The 23,016-nt window shown below is 34.5% G+C and overlaps 1 protein-coding gene across 1 annotated transcript in view; it reads right to left on the bottom strand.

The window, feature by feature from the left end:
• The window catches only part of MALRD1 (MAM and LDL receptor class A domain containing 1), a 543,727-nt gene that overhangs the window by 320,897 nt on the left and 199,814 nt on the right, over positions 1-23,016 (bottom strand). Inside the window, 3 exon segments of the mRNA XM_087815868.1 lie at positions 3,265-3,512; positions 16,516-16,729; positions 20,540-20,650. Coding sequence (XP_087671994.1) covers positions 3,265-3,512; positions 16,516-16,729; positions 20,540-20,650 — 573 coding nt within the window.

The raw sequence follows: 23,016 nt of genomic DNA, 5'->3' as shown, positions 1-23,016 counted from the left end.
ATAAACTCTTAACATCCTCTATCAAAGAAATAAAATATGATTAAAAAGCGAGGCGTTATAGAAAAGGATTTTTCATGATTAAGAAATAGCAGGGACAAAAGGCAATCATTTTCAATCTCGTGAAACTTAAATCATTTTCTCCAAAATAGCAGAGCATTCTATTGCTTATTCCACCACATTCTTGCACTTGAAACACATTTTCAGTTCTACAAGGTCGTCCAGGCAAAACCACCAGGACAGCAATTATCCAAATTTTACTCAAAACGCTAGAAACATGCTTTAGAAGAGCAGCTTTGGGAGTTTTTCCCTGAGTAAAAATTAATAAACACTTTAACGTTTCAAAGATAAATATGGCTAGATTTTTAGTGATTGTTACATTGAAGGGGAGAATTAGAAAAAATTCTGAGAGAAAGAACAGTACAGGTTAGAAACAGTAAGAACTCAGAAGGTTTTTAAGCTTTTTTTCTTGTCATTTATATGAATGAAGGAAAACTGTAATGGGGGCTGATGTTCACACAGGGAAAGACATTATTGAAACAATAGTAGAAATGGATAGCACACTCTAGAGAAAGGAAAATGGATGTGTTTAAAGGGTAAAGAATGAGATTAAACAAACATGTGCAGCACGTACTTCAAAAAGCACCAAGAATGGGCGAGCCATGTACAGGCCTCGACTCAGCTCACCCAGATGATGAAACTTTCAGGTATTATGCTAAGATCCAAACAGGTTTCTTCTCATTGTTAACCAACTAATGTTGGAAAACATGAGCTCTATGGCCACTGTGCCTTGTCCAGGGAGGACTGGTGAAACCGGGGTGACATAACTCATTAGAGTGAGAAAAAAAAGGGGCCAGGGCCAGACTCTCAGGCAGCACCAACAGGCATGAGAGAAACTATCTGCTGGGCACAGCGTATGTCTACCCGGACCCCTTCTAGTCCCAGACGTGGTCTGTTTTCTCTTCTCATTTGTACAAGAAACATGAGCCAGATGTTTTACATCACAGCAAATACTTCTCTATCTTCTTGAGGCCATTTTCTGAATGATGCCACCAGGTTGTCATGCAAACAAACATCTAAACACCTCCATTTCTACAGAGAACATGATGCCAACACAGCCTTATCACAGGGCAACCCGAGGGACTAAAAGTCTGCTAAGTACTGAATTCTAAAGAGGCACTTTCACTGAAAATGTTAGTTACTCAGGGGGTTGATCTCTTTCCTCATCAGTTTCTGTCTGTATCCCTCCCACCACCGAATTCTCAAAAGGAAGAAAAACCTCCAGTTTGAAGGTATTCCACAAGGTCAAGTGACAGAGGATTTTTGTGAAAATTTGGGAGGTCACTCTGCTTATCTAATGCACTTTTTTTTTTTTTTTTAAATATGAGAGACCCGATCATTTACAGCATGACCTTTCCTTACTTCTTTGTGTTCAATCTATACCATAAATATTCATGAAGTAAGCCATTCATCATTAATTTTTGACATTTCTTCTAGGCATGCTTCATTATTCTTACACCGATGTTTAAAACAGTAGGGACTGCAGCTCTGGGAACAGGGAAAACAGAGATGGATGAAACCCTTGGTTGCTCCAGTATGAAAAGGAAAAACCTGTTAAACAATTTCAGAGGAACTGTCTAAATTGAAAAGCTGAGAAGTCAAACTGGAATTTTACATATATTTCATGTTTAATTTTTGACTTGCTCTCTAAGACTAGAACTTATTTGTAATTTTCAGATGTATAGATCTATAGGTACTCAGAATATATAAAATCCGGTGTCTTTGGGTTTTATTTTTGAGAAAGTTTCAAGTAATTTGAAAGGCAGAAAAAACAAACAAAATATATTTAATTAAAACTCAATTTTTTTTGGCCAGACTAATTAAAGTTTAATGTGATTCTGTATGATATGTTACGTTTGTTCTGGATTGCTGACTGAGTTATGTTTCTAAAACTCTGATCCGAACATTTCACTTTCTTGCAGAAAAACCTGTGAAACCAGGATGGCATAACTCCTATCAAATGTGCCCGAAGACATAAAAGAGATGAGATTGCTATAGAATTTACCTATGAAATCACCTTAAGGCCAGACAGAAAAACTCCTAAGATAAGCAAAGATTTAACATGTGTTAAGATTGTGACAGCGCTGGGATGTGAAGGTTAGTCAGTATGAAACAGAGGAATAAGCTTCTGTAGGAGGGGCGGGTACAATGGGGGCCTTTGAGCGGTTGATTTAATACGTCTCCCCCCCAGGGTTAGGTCTCTCTATTGTGGAGACAGGGACAGGAGAATATTAGAATTTGAAGACACTGAAGAATTAAATCATGCCATTGCCTCCCAGCCTGATTCTGTGGTCAGCTAGCAACTTTCTGGATGTACTTGGCTTTTCTTTCAGTGCTCAGACTTTGGGAAACATACCAGTCTGAATACATGTGTTCAGATCTTACGAAGACTGTGCTTTCATTGTAAATATAAATAAAGGCACAATTATTTACTTCTCATGCTCTCAAAAGCAAGATTCTTGTGAAGTCATCTCTGAGGTCTTAATTTATATTATATGTAAAGCTAAGTTTAGCTCCTAATGTAGCTGACTCAAATTGTTTTGCGGAGCAAAAACAATCAAGCAAACAATAAGTAAAGGAAAATGGAGGATCCTGAAAACACATGGTCATTTCATGAGGCTGTTTGGCTCTAAGAGCCGTGCAAACTTATTTGTACTTTTAACACTCTATAAACATTTTCTTCCAATTTCCACAGGATGATGGCAAGGCATTTTTTCTTCCAACCTATAGAAATTAGTCTACTTTTTGGAGGGCCAAATTCAGTCTTTCTTTTCCCCTGAGGACATCTTCAAATATTTTATTGTAGCTCCAACTATCTCTAATATTAATTCTTGGACGTATTTAAATATATATTTCTTGTTGTTTACTTTTTTTCTGATGATAAAATTCCCATAATCCTAATAGGTACTAAACTTCCTGAGTGAACACAACTGGTATTTTACTCCTTTTGTATTATCCATGAGTAAGAACCATGAAATTTCCCACTGGCTTCCAAAATTCCAGCATTTATGGAATATAACCACAAATTAAATCCTTCCTACAGTTCCAACAATCCTTCCCTCTCATCCTTACTTCCCCTTTTTTCTCCCTCACATACCCCAAGTTGAATAAATTCAAACATATTTTTGGCTTGGTCCTGACCATTACATTTTCCATATTGACTCTATCAGAAGTTGACCATAATACTTGTATTTCTTTTTTCCATACCTTACAGTTTTGGCTTCTTCTGCTTATGACTGGGCTTGAAATTCTGGCTGCTCTCATGGGCTGCTGAGGGAACAAGCTCTTTATGAAGATGTAATGACCAGACGAATTTCGCAAGGTGTGATCAGCAGCTGGCTCGGTGCCTGCAGCAGGGATGCTGCTGGCTTTCAGGTTCCAGTCCAAGTCATCCTCCTGCTCCTGCTCCCAGGAACAAAGATCAAATTCAAAATCACAGCGCCCCCTGGAGGCACCTGGAAAACATTTTCCAATTTATGGGAGAAAGGAAATTAGCTGACTTTAAGGCATGCAATCCAAAATTACAGTGATCTTGCCACATCATGTAATATACAAAACTTTACAATATTATCCTGACAGCAACATTCAAACAGAATATTTTACTTTGCTACTAAAATATACACAGCTATTTATATACACAGCTATTTATATGGCTTGTGTAAGTTTATTTCTTCACAAATCTGGTCCTCAGTCTCAAAGTCAATGAGAAAATGTTTTAGCATTACACACAATTCTCCTCCAAGCACCTATTTGATCAATGTAATTACATCTCCTCTCCTTCATCTTTGCCTCTCAGGGCTTGGTAGGGAATTTACAAAGTTTATTATTCTGCAGTACAGTTTGGCTTAAGAAATGCGGCCTAAAGCAAAAGTTATTAATCATTGTAATTATTTTGTAAATATATCCTTGTTTTAGAGGTGAGAAAGTTGGGAAACATAAAAGTAAGGTAAAAAGTGTAATAACTTGAATTAATTTATTATAATAAATTGTAGAAATTAAATGTTAACAGTCTCTCTAGTATTTTAAAAATATTTTGTTGCTAACATTGCTTAAGTTTTTTCTTCCATTTCCAGAATACAAAGAATCATCACATTCAATCTTTATTGAATTTCTGCCTGAGGGATCTATGTACTTCTGATCGAGTTATCGAGTATGGAAATCCCCAACTATGATAGTGGGTTCATCAATTCTCTTTGCAAGTCAATTAGTTTTTGTCACACATGGCTTGACATTCTGTTGTTAGGCACTTACACATTATAGACTGTCATATCTTCTTGAAGAATTGACCCCTCTATTGTTATTTAATGCCCTTATTTAGCTTTGATAACTGTCCTTCTTTGATGTCAGCTCTCTCTGAAATTAATATAGCTACTCCTGCTTCCTTTTGTTTAATGTGAACATGTATATATTCCTCCATATTGTTAATTTTAATCTATACAATGTCTTTATATTTTAAATGGATTTCTTGTAGACAACATATAGTTGAGTCTTGTTTTTTGACTCACTCTAAAACTTTCTGTTTTTTAATTGGTGCATTTAGACCACTGATATTCAAAGTGATCACTGAGAGCACTAGATTAGTGTCTACCATACTGTTACTATTTTCTATCTGTTACCCTCATTCTTTGTTCCTATTTTTGTCTTCTATAGTTTTTCTGCTTTTTGTGCTTTTAATTGAATATTTTATATGATTGCATTTTCTCTCCTCTCTTAGCATATTGGTTATACTTTTTTAAACTTTTTTACTGATTGCCCTAGAGTTTTACATTATATCCTTATAAATAATCTAACTTTACTTTAAAAGAGCATTATATCCCTTTGTGCATAGTGTGAGTAGCTTATAATAACAATATAATCTTCATTCCTCCCTGCCCCTTGTACCATTGTTATCATTCATTTTACTTGTATATAAGCATACATGAACATATATGTATACATATATAACATATATAAGAATACATACTTGAATGCATTGTTATTTATTTTAAACAGTGTTATCTGATAAATCGATTAAGAATAAGAAAAATTAAAGTTTTTATTTTATCTTCATTTATCCCTTCTTCATTCCTTACCTTCATTTATGTAGGTCTGATATATATCATTTTCTGATCTATATCATTTTCCTTCACTCTAAAAAACTTATTTTAACATTTCTTGCAAGGTAACTCTAGTGGCAAAATATACCCTTTTTTTTCCTTGTTTGAAAAAATATTTCTCCTTCACTTTTTAAAATTAGTATTTATTTATTTTTAATCCTCACCTGAGGATATTTTTCCATTGATTTTTTTAGAGGGAGTGGAAGGGGGGGAGAGAGAGAAACAATGATGTGAGAGAGACACATTGACTGGGGCAGGGATCGGGCCTGCAACCAAGGCACATGCCCTTGACTGGGAATCCAACCTGCGACCTTCCGGTCCTCAGGCTGATGTTTTAAACACTGATCCAGACCAGCTAGGGCTCTCCTTCACTTTTGAAGGATAATTTTTCAGGGTATAAATTCTATATTGGTGAATTTTTATTTTCCCCTCAGCCCTTTAAAGACTTCATCCCACTCTCTTCTTGCTTTCATTGTGTCTGAGAAGTCAGATATAATCCTTACTTTTGTTCCTCTATAGGTAAGGTGCTTTTTTCCAATGACTTTTTTCAGGATTTTATCTTATCTTTGATTTGTCTTTAGTTTGAAAATGATGTGCCTAGGTGCAGTGCATTTAGGGGGAAAGGGCGCCTTTATCCTGCTTCATGTTCTCTGAGCTTCCTGAATCTGTTGTTTTGTGTCTGGCATTAACTTAGGAAAATTCTCAGTTGTTATTGTGTCAAATATTTCTTCTGTTCCTTTTCTCCTTTGTCTTTTGATAGTGACATTATTCATATGTTACACTGTTTATTCTAAAGTCCTTGGATACTGTGTTGTGTTCTTTTGTGTATTTCTAGGTCTTTTTGTTTTTCTGTTTTAGAGGCTTCAATTGTTATATCTTCTAGCTCAGATATCTTTTCTAGTTGTATGCAGGCTACAAATAAGCTCATCAAAAGTATTCTTCATTTCTGTTACAGTGCTTTCGATCAAAGTATTTTTGTTTGGTTCTTTCGTAGGATGGCCATCTCTCTACTTATGATGCCCATCTGTTCCTGCATGTTATTTTATCCATTAGAAGCCTTAACAGATTAATCATAGTTGTTTTACATTCCTCATCTGATAATAACAACATTCCTTCCATGTCTGATTCTGATGTTTGCTCTGTCTCTTAAAACAAATTTTTTTTTTTTGCCTTTCAGTATGCCTTGTAACTTTTTCTGGATAGCCAGGCATGATATTATGAGTAAAAAGAATCACTGTAAATAGGCCCTTCTAATGTGGGGAGAGGGAAAATATTCTACAGTTTAATGATTAGGTCACAGTCTTTAATGGGCCTATGCCACTGGAATGTGAACATCTCAGGTTTTTTTCCTCCCCATTAGGAGGAACAAGGTGGCTAGAGGGGGATAGCATTGGTATTTCCCTTCCACCAGGTCAGTTAGGCTCTGATAATACCCCATCAGGTCAGGCTTTTGTTACTAGCTTCCCTTGAGGGCAAGACTCGTTAGGAAAAACAATGCAGAGTGTTCTGTCAGAAGCATGAGGGGATTTTCTCCAATATTTACTATGGAACCTGGTTGAACTCAGGGAGGTAAATTTCACAATATTGTGGGGATGTCCCTGTAAATGGGTGTCCTGGAGTTTTCAACTCTCGAGCTTATCCACACTGAGCCTCTAGCAATTCAGCAATAACAGGTCAGGTTTTCCTCCCCTGATGCTGTTTCCCATAGTGGTTTCTGCTCTGGAGTCTCTGCTCTGATAAGGTGGTACTCCCTGTGTTCACTTGTATGTCTCTCCTATCTTGGGGGCAGCAGTTTGCCCTGTGTCCTTCCTTTTCTTATGGATCCCAGGAGAGTTACTGATTTTTCAGTCTGTTCAGCTTTTTATTTTTTGGGACAGAATTACAACTTCCAAGCTCCTTGTATACAGAAGTAGATAGTTGGGATTAGACAAATATCTTTTTATAATTCTGCTTAGTAAATTATAAAGCTAACAATGAAAGCTGAGATATCATAAAACCAAGCATTGTGTAACTGAGAGAACATATCTTATAAAATTTTATGTTTAGGCTACTTTTTATAGTCTTTATTTTGACATAAATATGCATGATATAGCATAAAATCAATGTTTGATTAATTTGACTATAAATAATAAAATGTGCTCCTTAGAATTCTTGGATAACGGTAATTCTGTATTAAGTTTTGTTTGAAACTTACAACTGAAAATGGAAATCTGTACAATCATAATTATATATGAGGTGGTGTTCCAGAACTAAGAATACTTGAGAACTCAAGTTGCAACTTGTCAATCTATAATTAGATAAAGATTTTTCTGTTAAAGAAAGCTCATTTGAACAACTGCTCATGTATTTTAGGCAATCTTATCTAAATGAGAATAGGACTGATTTTGCCACCAAAATTCTCAGGGACCTGCTCTCCAATGCATAGACCAAAAGCAGATAGAGCTTTGTCCTAGCTGAAGCCATGGCAATTCCTAGACAAAGAATCAACTCTATTCTACTCCATAGGATTCTTTAAGCATTTCCAAATTGTGCTAGGCATTAAAACCATGTTTTTCTTTATGGTTACACTCTTACAGTCAGCACAGATCAGATAAATATGTTTAAATATGCAAAATAATCTCTATCTTCTTTGTCGTTAATAAAGTGGAGAATATGAGAACATATGGGTTTTACCATTGCTTCTATACCATTTTAAAGCATATAACACTGCTGAGATGAAGAGGAACTTAAGCATACCTCCCAGCAAGGAATTTGTTCAACAATAAAGAATGGTTTAAAATGATCATCTCTAGCTTTTGAAAGAACTAAGCATTGATAAATGTAAGAAAGCATCAGGACTAATAAGCTTTTTTAAATGGTCTAATTTTAAACAGTCAGGCCAACACTGATATATTTTCAAGGATAGAGAAAATTTTTCTGTCATAATTTCTGTCACCAAATGAACAGGCTGGTGTTTTCTAGCCAATGGCCAATTCAGTTTTAAAATTACACTTGAAGCTTATTTTGGCAATTTACTCTTTCCTAGATTAGACTGTAATTCTTTCAGCTTCCTTGAGCTGAGAATACTAAAGTTCTCCTAAGTATAATTTCAGAGGACTGGGAGGTAAATCTCATTAAAATAATACCGAACCCCAACTCAGCAGCTTGTTTGTAATGTGAACTGCTCACTTGGTTAAGAATTATAAAACTAATTCAGCTGCCTGTGTGTTGGAGAACCCAGCAGCCCACAAGGACGAGACTGCCATTCAGACCAGCATCTAGAAAGGACATTTGTATAAAGAATGATGTGTGCTGCTAAACAACAGATTTCATTTGGTTTCAAAAATCATACAAATGCTGCTACATCAATCTCTATGATGTAAATCGTATTTTTTCTTTTGAAACCTACTAAAGTTTTGGAAGATATGTTTCCTCAGAATATTTAATTCTAACATCACTGGGGAAAATAGGACAAGCAGGTATAAGTTCTTTTATTTCACATCACTGTGGTGAGAGACAAATTACAATTTCATATTTTACTATTTCCCACGGGTGCCAGGTGAGAAAACAGCCAATAGCCTCCTGTGCAGATGCCAATTCCTGGCACTTCATGGAACAATTAATGCCAGTGCCAAGCAGGTGTGTCATCAGTAAGAAAATGGTCACCTTTGTCTGCAGCTGTGTCATCAATCAAACCAGTTTCTACCTTTCTAAATGCTATACTTTTTCCATTGATCATTACCTTTACAAGCATGAAATGACTTTCATTTTTTAAAAAAAAGAACATTTCTAAAGAAAATTACATAATTCCTTTTAAAATCCTACCATCAAATTCCTAAACGTAAGATCCCACTGCTCTACTTACTGATTCATTCAATATAAACTTATTGAGCATGTGCTTTAAATAAAGCACATGTAGGAAATGGGAAACTGAAAGTAAAGAGGGCTACTGTGTACTAAATAAATGTGTGTCAGAACCTGGGCATTCTCTTTACGTATGTTATTTTATTTAAGTCTCACATCTCTGTATAATACTTATTTCTCTTATTTTTGGTTGATGAGAAAGCTGAAAGTCAGAGTTAAAGTGCTTTGCTTGCTATTACACAGTGAGTAGTGGAATTAATTGTTAAAAAAGAATATGATATAGGACCTCCGCCATCTGGAACCTTCTTTATTATTTATTCAACAATCTCCCTATTCACTTGTTTTAGTCCTGACCAACAAAAGAATAGAAAGAATATAAATGAAACTACTAAAGTTCTTAGGCTCTATGGCTCTGTTATGGGAAGCAGAAAGAGAAAATGGCACTGAATACTGTGAGGGTCTAATTAGAATTAGAGTACTGTAGTATTTTTGAAACATATAATTCCCATGGCTAGGGGAAATTCTGAGAATTGAAACCATTCAATGAGAGAAAGACTAGATAACAGCAGCCTAATAAGATGCTATTAGAGGATTCAAGAATATTTATTCTGATATCACAATTACAAACATGCGAACAGGGAATGTGAAAAGATATACAGAATTAATAGTACCTGATTCTAATACCTAAAGTTTTATCATAAAGAAGTACAAGTAGAAAGAAATACTGTCATCAAAAACCCATACTGGGCAAATAGGGAAACACGCTGATTCAATATTAGAATAAAACATTATTATATCAAGAAGTGACTGACAGTTGAAAAGGCTTTTTATGTGAGGCAGTGTATTATCTCTTAGGAAAGTTTTCAAGCAGGGATTAGGCGATTTTCCATTGCCACCTCCATGTCTGCCAGTTCAGGGAAGTTATAGAAATCATCCCTTTATTGGTTGGTAATTTATTTCTCCATTCAATAGAAATTTAGTATCTGTTGGGGTTGATTCATCAATAAACATCTCCTAGTGGATTTCTCTCACCTTTTAATAGAATGTGATAAGTGCTAGAATGAAAATTTTTTTTAAAAAGTATGATTAATTATAATTGAGTAAAAGCAAATCCTTCACAGAAGTCTTAGTTTAAATCACTGTTTCAAAAAAGCATATATTAGCTTCTATTAATCTTAGCAACTCTATAATTCTTTGATTACATGATTCAATGACTTGAACTTTACATCATATTTTGACAATTTGTTTATATTTATAAAAGGGTTAGGGCTATATTGTTTCTTTTTACTTAATTAATTGGTATTTTCAATAAGTATGAATATCAAGTAAAAGATTGAGAAAAGACAAATGATCTACAGCAGAAATGAAACAGGAAATATCATAGATCCTGTGGATTTCAAAAGGATGACACAAGAATACTATGCACAACTCCACATGCATAAATTCCACCACTTAGATGAAATGGACCTATTCATTGCAAAGCTAAGCTTACACAATACAGAATAATTTGAGTAGCTTTATAACTATTAGGAAATTGATCTCAAAGTTTTAAATAGACTGGAAAATCTCCAGGTTCTGGTAGTCAAAGTGGAGAATTCTACCAAATCTTTAAGGCATATAAATCGGAGGGGAAAACTGTCCCAATTTTCAGATGACCTGGATTGCCTACACAGAAAAATCTAAGGAATATATTATGAAACTCTGACAATTAATAAATGAGTCAGCAAGATCAAAGGACACAAGATTGACATGCAAAATTAATTGTATTCATATATACTAGCAATGAACACAGAGAAACCAAATTTTAAAATATTACACTGTCAGGAACAATATAAAGTGGCACAGCCACTCTGGAAAAAAAGCACTATGGTGTGTTACATCCAGAGAATCAAGGAAGAGTCAGCAATAAAAAGAACAAATAATTTATACACAAAACAACTTGAATAGATCACAAGGGAATTATGATGAATGAAAAAACAACAGCCTCAAAAGGTCACATACTACATGGTTACATTTATGTAACTTTCTCCGACTGACAAACTATAGAAATGAAGAAAGAAATAATGGTTTCCCAAGGTTAAGGATGGTGGGAATAGACAAAATTCTAACAGAACAGTTCAAAGGAGATCTTTGTGGAGATGGAATATCTTGATTGCAGTGATTATTGGAGAAATTTATATATGTTACAAAACACCACAGAACCATGCCTGCATATTAAACCAATGTCAGCGTCCTGATTTTGATATTATACTGTAGTTATGTGAGATGTAACCACTGCATAAAGGTTACATAGGATTTCTCTGTACTATCTTTGTAACTACCTATGAATCCACTATTATTTCAAAATTCAAAGTTCAAAAACTTAATGCCATGTGCCAATTACTATTGGGTGACATCATTAGGAATTTGTGATATAGGGATTTCTTTTATATTTCATTATTCTATGAAGTAATAAAAAATCCAGTAAACATTTCCAAACTATTTCAAAGAGCAATTTTTCTGTAAAAAGTATATTTGTTTTTATACAAAAAAAAAAAAAAAAAGGGTTAGGGGTAAGAAATTTGGAAAAATCCTATTAATAATATCAACTATGTTGAAAATTCGCAATGCAGGAATTGATCCAGGGAAGCCCCTCATGCATAATTTTGTCTTCCTTGATGACTACCTGATTTTATAATCTGGAAAATATCATCCTAACACATGTCACCTAAAACACTGCTTCCTGACCAGTGTGGTAATGTTGGAAAGACAGTGAAACTTTCTGAGCCCTCAAGCACTCAGCTAGAGTCTGCAATAATGAAATCCCAAAGCTTAGCACAGCTGGTCCTTCCAGGTTTATTAGCATGATACCTGACCTACTTTCTAGTGTAAACTGCCAAAGAAAACAAAAGCTATTTATAGTCCACTATTAATAAAGTATGTATTGGGAAAAAAACACTAGTTTTCAAGGTGAGTTGCCGTTTTTATGAAAGCCCATGCTGGGGCTGGTATAAATGTATGACTAAATTATCTCCTCTTCACCCCTCCAAAAATGCTTTGCATTTATCTAACTCTCATTTTTTTCTTTATTTTTTTAAAATTTATCTTTATTGTTGAAAGTACTATATATGTCCCTTTTTTTTCTCATTGACACCCTCTACCCTGCATCCACCCCACCCCAGGCCTTCACCACACTATTGTCTGTGTCCATGGGTTATGTATATATACATATAAGTTCTTAGGTTAATCATTTTTAATGTGAATGTTTATGTACCTACCATATTTACTAGACAAGGAGCTCCACCATTATTCAGATAAGGTCCAGTTTTTCTTTGTTTTTGCTCCAGGGCTCCTTATATTGGAGGTGCCCAGTGTTTACCAAATGAATAAATGAAGGACAATGGCAGATATTCGATATTCAGCATTAATTACAGAATGTTTGCTTAGATTTTATTTATTTATTTATTTTATTATTATTATTTGCTTAGATTTTATATGATTATTGACTAAGAACAAAGTAGCTGCCCAGGTCAGCAGTTTCCAGTGCCCAGGATGATGTACTCTGCCTAGTGCACGGTGGTCATCCCACAGGGCACTCTGCACTTTTAAGTTCATTTCTACTACACTGAGCACAAATCTGACATGGTAAAACTTTTCAGATGGGGCACTGAACTGGAGATGGTAGAAAAGTAATATATATAATATAATCTTGTAGTGAGTAAAAAGTAACATATATATCACAGCATCAAACGATAGCCCTCTTACCCCCAAAATCATATTTACTTGAAAACGAGAGAATTCTGCTCTAACAAGTGAGAGACGGCAGTCAGAATGTAAATAAGTCATCTCAAAAATAAATAAATAAATAAATAAGAAAGTTCTGAAAACTAACTGTGTGTAGGAAAATTATAGTTGAGCATCTATGGAAACCACAAACTAAACTTATGTGGTAATTATTTCACAATATAGGCAAGTCAAATCATTAGGCAGTGTGCCTGAAACTTATACAGTGCTGTATGTTTATTATATCTCAATAAAATGGGAAAGTAAATTAATAAAATTAAAAGAATTTGCTTGGCCATATTTCATCTAGGCCTATCCTTATTATAATCCTTAATACTGCTATTCGTCCTTTCTCTAGTTATGATTTTCATTAGCTTACTCTATATTTTCTCATAGCAATTGTCACCTTTTAATAAAAGCCATAATTTACTTTACACATATATATATATTTGTGTGTGTGTAGGGGCAGAGACTACATTTTCTGTTTAACTCAAGAGTATGAGGAACAGGGCTTCTGTGTGTTCACTTACTGACGCATATTACACAAACACTGCTTGACACATAACTTCTCAGTGAATATGTGTAAGCTAATTTGATATTTCTGTCTTCTTTATTTCTCTTGATCATTCCTGACAGGGTTTTGAAAATTTTATCCGTCTTTTCAAAGCCTCTCCATCTTACATGTGTGCTCTGTGCCACTGGTTTGCCATATTAGCTAGTTTCTAATATAAAAATTTAGTCTATGAATTTTTCTCTAGCTATTCACTTACCTAACCTCCACAGGATTTTATACATTATGCATTAGTATTTGTTTAAAATGTATTCTAATTTTATTGTGATTTTTTTGGGGGGGCAGAAGCATTAATTATTAACTGTGTCTGTCTGTTTTCTTACCAATAGTGATTTTCTAACTTCTCTTTCATAACTGATTTCCAGTGTAATTAATGAGAGACAATCTATGTTACTTTAATCCATTGAAATTATTTAAATTTGCTCCATGTTTAATGATATACTTTCTTTTTTCTAAATGTTCTGTGTGTGCTTGAGAAGAATGGATATCTGCTGTTGGTAATATAATATTACATTTGCCCATGAGGTTCAGGCTACTTACCAATTATGTTGATCAAATATCCAGCATCCTTCCTAATCACAGTGAATTAAATTACTTTGAGTATGCCTGACATACTCTTAATTGTATATCAGTAATAAATATGCTCATTAGCATATATAGATAAACAAAAGGAGCCTATACATCAGTGACAAAGGTATGTTCAAATTAGACTGTAGAGTTCTCAGGTACAGAAATCACTTTCTTCTTTGACTATGTCATATATTTTGGACATGGTATTTATACTATACAGTAATAAATAACATTCTAATTTTCTGCTAGATTTTGCTTTCAGGGTCTATGTTGATATATAGAAACTTAAAGCAGCAGTTACTTCTCTTTATAAAGGACTATTTTCTTCTTCATCAGAGGTAGTCTATGCCTTTAAAAATAGATGTGTTTTTAAATTCTTTCTGCTGTTCCTATGTGGCATTTTTATACCTAATGATATTTAAGAGGTTTTCTTAGAATTGTGATAAATGTTCAGTCTTCACTTAGATTTTTAAAAACAAACAAACAAACAAACAAAAAAACAAAAAACTCAGAGATTATGGAACTTAAACCTAAATTCTTGGTTGGTTGTCAGCCAAACTTCTGAAATCAGTTGCTATGGTGATTTTAATTTTTTTTCTTCTTGTTCTTCTGGGTCTAATTATAGCGCCAAAGTTTATGTATACACAGGCTAAATAACAGTGCTCAGAAGTCAGAGTAGATTTTCATTAAAACATAACACTTAAGACCAGTAGAAAGAGATAGAGTTAAAATTTTTAAATACATAATAAAAATAAATGCTATATAAAAAGAACTCATAATCATGTAATGAGAACCAATATAAAAATGCGGGTTACTTTTAGAGTTTCTTGAAAGTTTTCTGTTAGTTTGGTTATTTGTTCTAGGACGCTGAAAAGGTTTTCTTCCTTCTACATAATAACTGGAACTGCCAGCTTTCTTGCTCCAGCGTTAGTGATGCAAGCAGGCCCACACAAAATTTAAAGTGATTCAGCACTCAGTTCACCAAAAAGGCACCTCTTGTGCAACCTTCCTGTCAAAGGCTTATGATAACTTTTGCCTTTTTTTCCCATACAAAAGAACTACCGAGACAGCAAATGTCAATACATTTCTGACACTCCTAGTAAATCTGCACCCTTTTACAAACACAGACAGAGGAATCCTAGAAATTTTCACAATGTCCGAACCGAAACACAAAGAGTTGAAGAAAATTTTAGCCAGAAATTACTTGATAATTTAAGAACTGAAAAGACTGCATTAAATCATATCTTGGAAAAGAGATACATTAGTAACATTACCAACAAAAGCATAGTATCTGTTCTGTTTGACTGATAACCTAATAGGCTTGTGTGACATTCACACGAGAATGGTAATGAAAAATATGTGAAAACATTTGATGCAGAAAATAACTATAACTACATCAGAAAATATTCATAAGGGAAAGATAAATATTAATTAATACAGAATTTGAAATTAGCCAAACATTTTTGCTCGGTTCATATATGATAATAATGGATATTGTAAGAAAGAGTCCACAACTGAAGGAACAGATAGTTATAAGATAAAGATAGGATTTGAACATCTATAACTTTTTTGTTAAGATCCAGTGTTACACAGACATAGTTCGGTAGCTTGGGCAAAGGAGTGGTTCATAAACTTAAGTACTTGGGTTCTAGGCTCACCTCTGTGGATACCAGTTTGATGAACTTTGACAAAATCTTAAGCACTGCTGTTCGGGACTTCGCCTGTGGAATGCACTAAGAGTATCTGCCCCACTTACCCCTCAGGGCCTCTGTGGAGATTCGCAGATAGGGCTTTGAAGGTTAAAAGTTTTATATAAATGTGAGCTCTTCTTACACGGAAGTTGTTCTTGATAGTCCAGGTTTGGTTTCAAGATATAAAAAGGAGCAAACTGTAATACGGTAGCACAGAAATTACTACTAGCAGAGTCGATTACTTTGTCAGCCTTCGTTTTGACGATTTCTGTTCACCTCCTATGCATTAAAATGAGGCAACAACTGGACTATATTGCACAATTTTACAGATTTACCCGAATGAGCACATATGGCCCATTTAGCTAAGGATATTTTAATAGGTGCTGTTCATTATGAGTCAATCTCCTACAACCATATTACATAGCTGAGATATACCTCCTTTAGGAGATCACTTTGCCTATTTTATGTAATGTCTGGATATTGATGTTTGGTTTTTAAACAACTGACCACATCTCATAATTCAGACGAAGGAATGACAACTCTCTGAAATGCATCAAAGCATAGAGGCTTGTGAATCCTTCATGAATTGGTTTCGATGGATGTTTTACTTGTCTTTTTTCCAAAACTTTCATTTACATGGAAAATACTTGCTTCCATTCTACGTTTTCCAATGTGTCTCCAATTACTTCACACACACACACACACACACACACACACACCCCAATCCATCATCTAGTTTTAAGTGAATTCTGGTTATAAATTAAGTATTGAGAAGGAAAAAGTAATGTATTTAAATAGTCATATAACTCGGCCTCAGCTGCTGAGCTACATACATACTCTGTATGTTTCAGCAATTAATGCACCTCATTGAGTAAGGTTGTGGGAGATAAAGTCAAAAGTAAGGAAATAGAACACTTTTACTTACTGCAAATGAAGGTAGTCTCATCTGAATTATCAGCGCAGTCATTCACAAAGTCACACAGCTTGTCCTGTGCGATGCAGTGCTTGTTAGCGCATGTGAATTCTTGAGCAGTGCAATTCCTGTCTGGGCCGAGGAGGGGGGCACAATCTTGAAAGGAAATGTCATCCACTGCTACATCTCCCATGTAACTGACACTGCGTTTGGCCCTGAAGACAATCTAAGGGAGGGAGGGAGGGAGGGAGGGAGGGAGGAAGAAAACCACTTTCAGTTGACCTGCCCGTTAAGAATTCAAAATTTAGAGCAACCACTAAATACAGGGCACCAGATTTGACTCTGATAAAAATGCCCCATAATGAAACTGACCCAGGAAGCTGGAGGGTCACCTAGCTCTGCACCATCCTCAACACCTAAGAATGTGGGAGTGGCAACCTGTGTGGACTTTGGGGGTAGGCGGCCTAGAAAACCGTCAGGAGTCACCAGCCCACCACTGCCGCCTCCGCCGCTCTCACATCCCAACAAGCCCTGTGCGCTTCTTAGAGCCTCTTCACACGGGCGAGCCGGAGGCCCGTCCAATGACGGAGTGTGCCAAGGGAAAGAAGATGCGAACACATCCTTTACTCTATTTTGCCATTCCTCAGATCTATCCACCCCAAATATTTGAAAGCAAAAAGATATCAAACTTCAATACCACGAGTTTATTTTTTAATTGGCCACATCTTTGGCACTGACATTTCGATTTGCCTTTGATTAATGTATGTGATGAACACAATTCTCATGTGTCACTGTTTGGCAGTGAGCTCCCACTTATGCGGACTCCAACAGAATTAGAGGTAATGAAAAATAACAGGAGTCACTATAGTTTTCAGAAAGGCTATCTTCAGTTTGTGACATCACCACGGCTTGGAATGGTAATGAACACAGTTTCATAGAACATAAAAAGTCACATATTGTTTAGTGTCAAATTTCTAAGTGAAACTAATTCAGAGTTTTTCTACAGGCCAAATATGGGTTTGTGTGTTAGCTTAAGAAATACTCATATATTGCCCGGTTTGGGCATGGCTCTGTGGTTGAGCGTCGACCTAGGATCCAGGCGATCAGGGTTCGATTCCCGGTCAGGGCACATGCCCGGGTTGCGGGCTCGATCCCCAGTCAGGGGCCTGCAGGAGGCAGCCGATCAATGACTCTCTCGTCATTGATGTTTCTCTCTCTCTCTCTCTCTCCCTCTCCTTTCCTCTCTCTGAAATCAATAAAGATATATATATATCTTTATAAAGACATATAAAGAAATAGTAATATATTTTAAAGCAAATTTAGAATAATTAAAAATTAGTCAACAATAAATACAGTTATCTCAGTGATTTTACACAAAACATTTATTGTGATCAAACTCCCAAACACCTTTTGACCAAATCTATACAATTATTTTCCTTGAAAGAAATAATTACAGATTTTTTTAGATATGTTATGCTTCCGTACTGCTATGTGAAAAGCTAGGTGCTTTCCTCTTAAGATGAGTAGATATTAAAAAAAAAAAGAGTAGATAGAATAGTTGAAAACCAGGTGCCTCCCATTATAAAAAATAAGGTAAAATAAAAACACAATTTGTATGTAAATTTCTATATCAAATTTACATAAAAGGAAAAAATTGTTCTTCATAGCAAATGTGCTATGAAAAAAATAAATTTATAAAATTTATAAGATTCATTAAGAGCTTGAAAGTGATTAAAAAGAGGTGAAACTGGAAAAAATTATAAGGACTACAACTTTTTTTATAAGGTAAATTGAACCCTACAAACACACTAATACACAAACTTAAAAAGGCACTCCATTATCTTAATACATTTAAACATTTAAATACGTGATAAATGCTCTGTGAAAAAGAAATCAGATAACTCAATGAATATTACATTAACTTGTTTATCTACTACCCTTTAGACACAATCTCAGTTGCCTGTCATGTCCAAATGATCAGATCATCAATGCTCCATAAAATGTTGGTTAAGATTCCATAAGCTTTATTAATAAATGTGATTAAACTTTTTAAAAAAGAGAAATTATGATATATATTTTTTCTGGTAGAATAAAATCAGGGTCGATGACTTTGTAAAATTTGCATAGCAGTTGGATTATGGACTTGTAGATGACCTGCCTGTGTTTAAAGCTTGCTTCTGCTGTTTTGTGGTTACATAACTAGAGCAGTTACCTACCTTCTAGGTACTGTATTTCCGTATTCTAGTCTATAAAATGGTGATAATAATAGTATGTACCTCACACAGTTATTGTGAAAACTAAAGAAGTATTTTTAAATTCATAAAATAGTACTTAACACTTAGTAAATGTTATGTATGTGATTGCTCTAGTTATAAAAATTATTTTAAAGATTCTCTTTAAATTAGCAGGTTAACAAACAAAACTCTGAAAACTACCCAGTGTTGATTCAGCATGTAATTTCTAAAAAGTGTAATTTCTTACACTTTTCCTCATGGGTTAGAGCCACTCATCTTTCTGAAACTAAAGGAAATGATATTGTAGAAATAAAAGAATCCCGGGCAATATGCCAGCTCATACTCTAACCCCACTCCATAGTACTTTGCCTTGCACATAGTAGGTGCTTAATAAGTTTTTACTGAAAGAATGATTGGGTCACATAAAAAAAGATTTAAACAACACATTTCAGTACATGCAAAATTAAATTTTAGAAAGGCTAAAATAATATATGATTCATCTTGCTTAAATCCCTTCTATTGTTATTTTGTACATGCTATTACCATACAAATATTCTACTTACACAAAACTAGTTAAGACTTCATTCCCTCAGGTGGAAGCCTAGGTCTGGCAGCAATAAAACCTTCTACATTTTGTTGCTGAGGATTCTTCTTGCCTCAGTTAAAAGATCTTGGAGGTTAAACAAGAATCATTTTAATAATAATTTTCATAATGTACAAGACCATTAAATTGCTTTCTAATATTTACGTCTTCAGGTTGAACTTATTTCCTACTCACTTCCTAAATTATCTACAAATGACCTCTGAGGAAACTGGATTCCAGTGAGAGGCCAAACACGCACGGGATTTATTACACCTATCATTCTAAGAAATTGGGGCTAATGCTGTCCCAAGGCTTTTACACAGCTGTATCTAGCCTGTGCTTCCACTTGAGTTGAGAGGGGCTGATCTATCAGACACAGGCATAATTGTAGAGACAGTCACTGAATATTCACAGCAGAATTTCTGCTTCTACTGCATATACAGGAGACTGGAAATGTAACAATTAGAAATTACATCTTCTATCTAGAGAGAAGTGATTCTAAACTCATAGAATTAAGCCCTGTGCGCTTAAAACTAATAGTTGCCTCAACTTCTAAGAAAACCCCCATTCTGCCAAAAAATAAAATTTTAAACCATACACACACATTCATGGAGCTCTTGTTTTCTTGATAATTCATAAAAAGTAAAATCCATGCCAAATATCTTGGCACAAAATTATTTTCACTTTAAACATTTTAATTTGTGTTCTTTTCTTTAAGCTATATGTAGGTCATGTCCTGCTAATAGTAGTATAGTCTATGTAAACGCAAATATATCGCACAATTTTGTTTCTCCCCAAAATATTTTAGAATTAAGTAAATCTATTATCTTTAATAAGGTTCAACAATATAACCTGCTTTAAAAAAATCTGTACTTTTGGTCAAATTTTAAATAAATTAATGCAGTTTCTCCAGTCTCTTAGAATATACATACTTATAAAATAGAGGGAGGTGTTCTTTATATATGGGAGACTCATTGTGGAATGGAGGATAGTTGTCATGAAAATTAAATGTTCTTAGGAGCATGTTTGTCTAATTGGGAGAAACAAGAACATTCTGAAATTGTAAATTCCTATGGAAAATGCTATATGTATTCATACAACACATCAGAAGTGGAATGAGAAGAAGAAATTGGGGCTAATGCTGTATGAAAAAAAATAAGTTAGAATTAAAGAAAAAATCATCAAAACTCCTTATCACCCAAGTACTTGGGTTACAAACCTGTATTTGTGATTGAATGCCTAAAAACACTTCTACTTTTCTCCACTGTGCACCTTGCTGTCCACTTTGAGCCCACAATTTAGAAGTAACATTGTCTTTCTTGCTGAGTACCTGCAGAGAGAAATCAAGTAGGAAGTGCTGAAATATTTTGTCTTGATAAATTTTAAACATGCAGAATTTTCCATTTTTTAAAATTTTAATATCAACATGAAGTCCCCGAGAGAAAAGCTGAGACACTTTTCATTAGATGTCTTTGTTTTTTATACAGCACTGTGTCTCCAAGGTATCTCACAGCTTTGTGCAATAAAAGCAAGCATGAATATCTGTCAGTCAAGTCCGAAGGAATCTGAGCATCATTTAATTAAGAACTCTACGTTAGCTTTACAAAAAAAATTTTTTAAATGTAGTCATCGATTTTAGAGAATAAGAGGGAGAGAGAGAGAAAAAGAGAGGGAGGGGTGGAAGGAGAGAGAGAGAGAAACACCGATTTGTTGTTCCACTTATTTATGCATTCATTGATTGCATTTTGTATGTGCACTAATCGGGGATCGAACCTACAACCTAGGCAGACAAGGATGACGCTCTAACAAACTGAGCTACCTGGCCAGGGCCTACACTAGCTTTCTAAAAATCTGACAGCAATAAAAGTTGGAATTTTATGGATTAAATAATATCCATGTAGTTGAAAAAAAGCACAAATTATTAAAACACTCTTTTGATCTCTCAGTGTGTTCCATGCTTCTGTGTCTTTGGATCTATTTTGTTCATCAGTTTATTTTGTTTGTTACATTGCACATATGAGTGAGATCACGTGGTACTTGTCTTTCTCAGAGGGATCTCAGAGGGAAAGTGGGGGTGGGGTTGAGGGTGGGAGAGATTGATTAAAGAACTTATATGTTTACATGCATAATCCATGGACACAGACATAGGTATGGGGATGGCCTGGGGGTGGGCTGGATGCAGGGTGGAGGGGATCAATGTGGGAAAAAAGGGGACATCTGTAATACCTTCAACAATAAAGATAAATTAAATAAAATAAAAGTTAAAATAACCAAAACACTTTTGAGAATGATCTTCATCTTCTTGTGTTCAGTGGGGACAGCGATGGTATTACAGTGGGAGCTCATTCAATTTTAACACGTGGGTGATAGGAGCAGGCACCCACTCATGCGGTGCTAGTAAGATCCCCCTACCCACAGCCTTGAAACTACGTTCCCATCAGTGCTGTATCTTCATTCTAAGGGAAAAGTCAGATTAGCCCCAGCAGACAAATTATCACAACTTTTCTTGTAGAATGATACAATACGGGAGCCATCAAGAGAATAACTGAAGGGACTCTGGAAAAGCAGAGCAATTCCACATTCTAAAATAACAGACTTAGTTTAATCATTTCATAACAATACTTTTACAAAATACAATGTGCACAAATCAAAAAATTATTCAGGTGAAGGGTTTGTGATGGTTTTCTTTTTAAAATGAAAGTAATTTTTAGTGGTTTCATTATCTTTTTAAAAAAATTAAGTTCAAATAGCTGCCTTTATAGTAGTAGAGTTTCTAAAGTTTTGACTTACTAATATGTGGCTAGAAAAAATATCACCAAATTCTTGGTCTATAAAATTTAGCATGTTATCAAAGTCAAGAAAACATAATTTCTTAAAAAAAATAAAAATAATTTTTGAGGGATACTAGAAAGAATGTGAGGAGTGGATCTATGTATGAGTACTACTCTATATACAAATTGCTAATGAAAAATGTGTTAATGCAACATAGTAATGCAACATTTAGTGTTATTCAGTCATGCACAAAAATAAGGATCATATGTATTACTATTTTACTATTTTAACTATTTGATTATTGTGTATGAAATTTAAATTGTTTTATAAGTTTTCATCTACTAATACAAATTTTATCTAAAAAAACAAAAACACAGTTTAGGTGATTAATCTCAACTACAAAATATACTAGGTAAGTAATTCTCATTTTTCTAATGAAAACCTTGCAGTAAATTGTATTGATTGTTTTGCCGAAAGATATTCTTTTTAAATCAAAGTAAAACAAATGATAAATTGCAACCTCAATCCACAAGACTATTTGAATGCTTTCAGTTTACTAAACAGGTACACATACTTATATACGAACAAGTTCACTTTTAAATTGTTTTTGATAAGAAGTCTCATCTGTAATAAAGAAGACAATTCTTTCAAAATCCATCTACAAATTTATCATGTTTCAATAAAAACAGAAGTTGTGAAATAATATAGTTTATTTAAAAATTTATTTAGAAAAATAAGTATTTAACATGGCCAGGAACATACATAAAATTGGGGGGTGGGGGAACACCTAATATTAAAATTACAATCAAGCTACTGGGAAAGAAATAGTTAAACAGCTGATCTGCATTCTATTTCTCTCTCTTTATTGGGGAAACAGAAAGCAGGTAAGCCAAGTGTAATTTCCTTGAAAATATGCTAAACATA

The sequence above is a fragment of the Miniopterus natalensis genome, chromosome 1 (assembly GCF_054644295.1).
Source record: "Miniopterus natalensis isolate mMinNat1 chromosome 1, mMinNat1.hap1, whole genome shotgun sequence".
Taxonomy (NCBI): Eukaryota; Metazoa; Chordata; class Mammalia; order Chiroptera; family Miniopteridae; genus Miniopterus; species Miniopterus natalensis.
This window is presented reverse-complemented; position numbering and strand designations above follow the sequence as displayed.